Source organism: Carya illinoinensis, chromosome 10 (assembly GCF_018687715.1).
Source record: "Carya illinoinensis cultivar Pawnee chromosome 10, C.illinoinensisPawnee_v1, whole genome shotgun sequence".
Lineage (NCBI taxonomy): Eukaryota > Viridiplantae > Streptophyta > Magnoliopsida > Fagales > Juglandaceae > Carya > Carya illinoinensis.
In genome coordinates this window covers 39,175,544-39,178,526 of record NC_056761.1, presented here as the reverse complement: position 1 = coordinate 39,178,526, position 2,983 = coordinate 39,175,544, and the positions used below count along the sequence as shown (strand labels likewise).

The window sequence follows — 2,983 nt, the reverse complement described above, 5'->3', positions numbered from 1 at the left end:
CTTATATATAACAAAACTCTTTATTTTATTGTTGGCATACGTACATATGCAACATAAAATTAACACTACCCATACTAGGGCCAGCTCGCACGAATGCCCAAGGCAATTCCATATATAAGTTCAACTGCATTGTTCAACGTTAATAACGCCTCCTACTTCCCTTTTCTAGATTCTTCCCATGACCGATGATATATACCAGATGAGCAAATTATAGCCAGGATTAGATAAACAGATTTTTCAATCGACTAAATAGCAAAATATAATAGATCGAAGGAAAGAAATCGTACAAGGTATGTCATATGTGCCTGCCTGCATGTGAGTTTGTGTGTTTCTATGAATTGAAGCAATTAAAGAATATACTCCTAGTCGACGGACATGCACCGAACTGATTAAAAATGCATTTGATGATCATGATCCACCAGCTCATGATCAGATGGCCCAATTTTTAACTTTCTCACTTCTGTTCCACCTCAAGTTAAGATCATTAATGCATGTAACGATGAGTTTCGTCATTTATAATCCTTCGCGTGTACTCTTGCCAAGAATTAATGTCTTCATGTAGTACGGACGGACTTAAAACTGGTTTTTATAACTCAGAGATCAGTGGTAATTAGTAGGACGCTTTCCAAATCATCCCTCTCTGGCGCCTCTTGATCTGCAGCAAGAGTCAGCTCCTCAGCTCTTTTAGTTTGGTGCCTCCAATCTGTACGGATCAATGCGTATCCCATCATAAACAAACAAGAAAACTGTGCTGACAGTAGCCCCAACCATAGACCTAGAAACCCAACCTTGCACACGAAACAAGTCAGAATAACCATTGGCAATCCAACGACGTAAAATGCAAACAAGTTTATCCGGGCGCCCAGCTTAGGACGTGCTGTACCGGTTAAGACCCCACACGCAGCGGTTTGTGGTGAGTTGCCGAGTTCGCATAAACCCAATATTGGAAGTGCAATTGAAACCAGATCAAGAATCTGAGACTCATCTGTGAACAACTTTCCCCACACAGATCTCACTGCATTCATGAAAATGAGGGCCGAGAGTCCAAAAGCAAAGGCCACGATAAGTCCAATAATGGCTGCCCATTGGGCCAGGGATGGTTGACCAGCCCCCAAAGCGTGGCCGACGCGTGTTGCTATGCCACTGCTTAAAGAGATTGGAACCACATATAGCAAGCCTGTTGTTTGAATGAGGATGCCCATTGCAGCTAAACTTGCCTGTGGATCGCTCAATAATCCACACAGAAACAGCATTATTTCATACCACCACCACTCCAAGCACACTGAAGCAGCGCTAGGAAGTGCTAAACTTAGCAATGGCCCCCAGCCTCGAAAGGCAGAGGTAAATGTAGCTCCATTCCAAGGTTTTAGTGGTCTTTTGGAGACCATAAGATAGATAATCAAGCCCAAGTTTAAGTTGAGAGTATTAAAAGCAACAGCCAGTGCAATACCCTTGACACCTAATTTCAAATATGTAGTGAGGAAGTAGTTAATAGGAAGGTGAAGGAGGGCTGCAAAAGTGGCTGCTATTGTTAGTGGGGTGGTTAAGCCCTGGGTTCTTAAGAAGATCCTTAATGGGTGGAGGTGAGCTTGAGCTAGCAATTCAGGAATGGAGAAAACCAAGTAAACCTTAGCAACCTTTGTGATGTTTGGGTCCTGACCCAACCAACGAAAGATGGGGTCAGCGTTAAGCCATATGATTGAGATGGATATGGAAACGAGTAGGAGGAGACATAGTGTTTTCTGAAAGGTTTGGCTGAGAACTGAGTATCTTTTGGCTCCATAGGCTTGGCAACAGATGGGGTCCATCCCCATGGATAGGCCCCTGAGGATTGAATTGCCTGTGATATTCAAAAAACCAATCGCCAGTGTTCCCCCAGCTAGTTCTGTTGTTCCGAGACGGCCCAAGAACAGCATGGAAATAACGGATCTCGAGTATATAAGCAAGGTTGTCATCCCGATGGGCCCTGCAATCTTCCACAATGCTTGAACCTCTTCCCCCACCTGCAAGGATTGACAATATTGTTAACCTACAATGATAATTACAAATCATTCTGAAGTTTTAAACAAGCCTGAACTATTTTGGTAGGATGCCCGACTTTTTTTGTTTTTTTTTGTTTTCCTACTAGGAATCGAGTAGTACATGAGAACGCGTGGCTTTATTACACACATGATCGATATATAGACACAAGTACTCTACGAGTTAGCTATGTAGAGATCAGAGTGCAGGATTATGCATATAGTTCAGGCTTGTTCCTATTCATTTTTGTCAGTCACCATCTCGAATTAAAAACACGATCGAGCACAAAAACTGCAACTTATAAACTCCTAATATTTGTAAAATAGTTTTTTGTGATTTTTCTCCAATTAAAAACATATATGATAGACCACAAAAGCTGCAAATGGATATAATTACTAATTGTTGTTATAGTAATTTAAATGCAAGCGATATATAAGACGGTTATATCTTATAAGGAATAATGAGCATATCTAATCCGGCCAATCGCACAAGGACTTAATTCTAATTCGATCATAACACATGGGGTGTACAAACTATCAGATTTTCATTATATGATGAAAAAGGTCTAAATAGATTATCTCACCCGAAATCAGATGCCCTAATCAAAATTAACAAACTTTGATCAATTAAATACACTCTTAAGGCCGTAAATTATTACAGTTAGAGGAGCTCATCAATATCATGTATTGATCTCGTTTGAATTTTTTCTTATGATATCTTAAGTACTCGAGGATCTTTACGTACAGTGGAAAACATGACTTGCTTGATAATTTTAAACTAAAATATTTTAAAATGTCCTGAATAAAAGTAACATTACATGGTAGAAAACCTTTCTAATTCATTGTAAAAATTGGATGTTCATGAATTATAAAAGAAATAGAGAAATCATTAAATGCATGCCTATGTAGAATTTATCCTTCTTTGTGATCATTTTATTCCTATAATTTGCATGCATTTAGTTAAT

The 2,983-nt window shown here is 39.5% G+C and overlaps 1 protein-coding gene across 1 annotated transcript; it reads right to left on the bottom strand.

Annotated features, from left to right (window-relative positions):
* Positions 1-341: 341 nt before the first annotated feature.
* On the bottom strand, positions 342-2,012 carry LOC122278724 (protein DETOXIFICATION 53; the record flags this gene model as incomplete). The annotated part of the gene is made up of 1 exon (XM_043088907.1): positions 342-2,012. A coding segment is annotated over one exon (1,419 nt), but the record flags the coding sequence as incomplete, so codon positions are not given.
* Between the last annotated feature and the right edge of the window lie 971 nt (positions 2,013-2,983).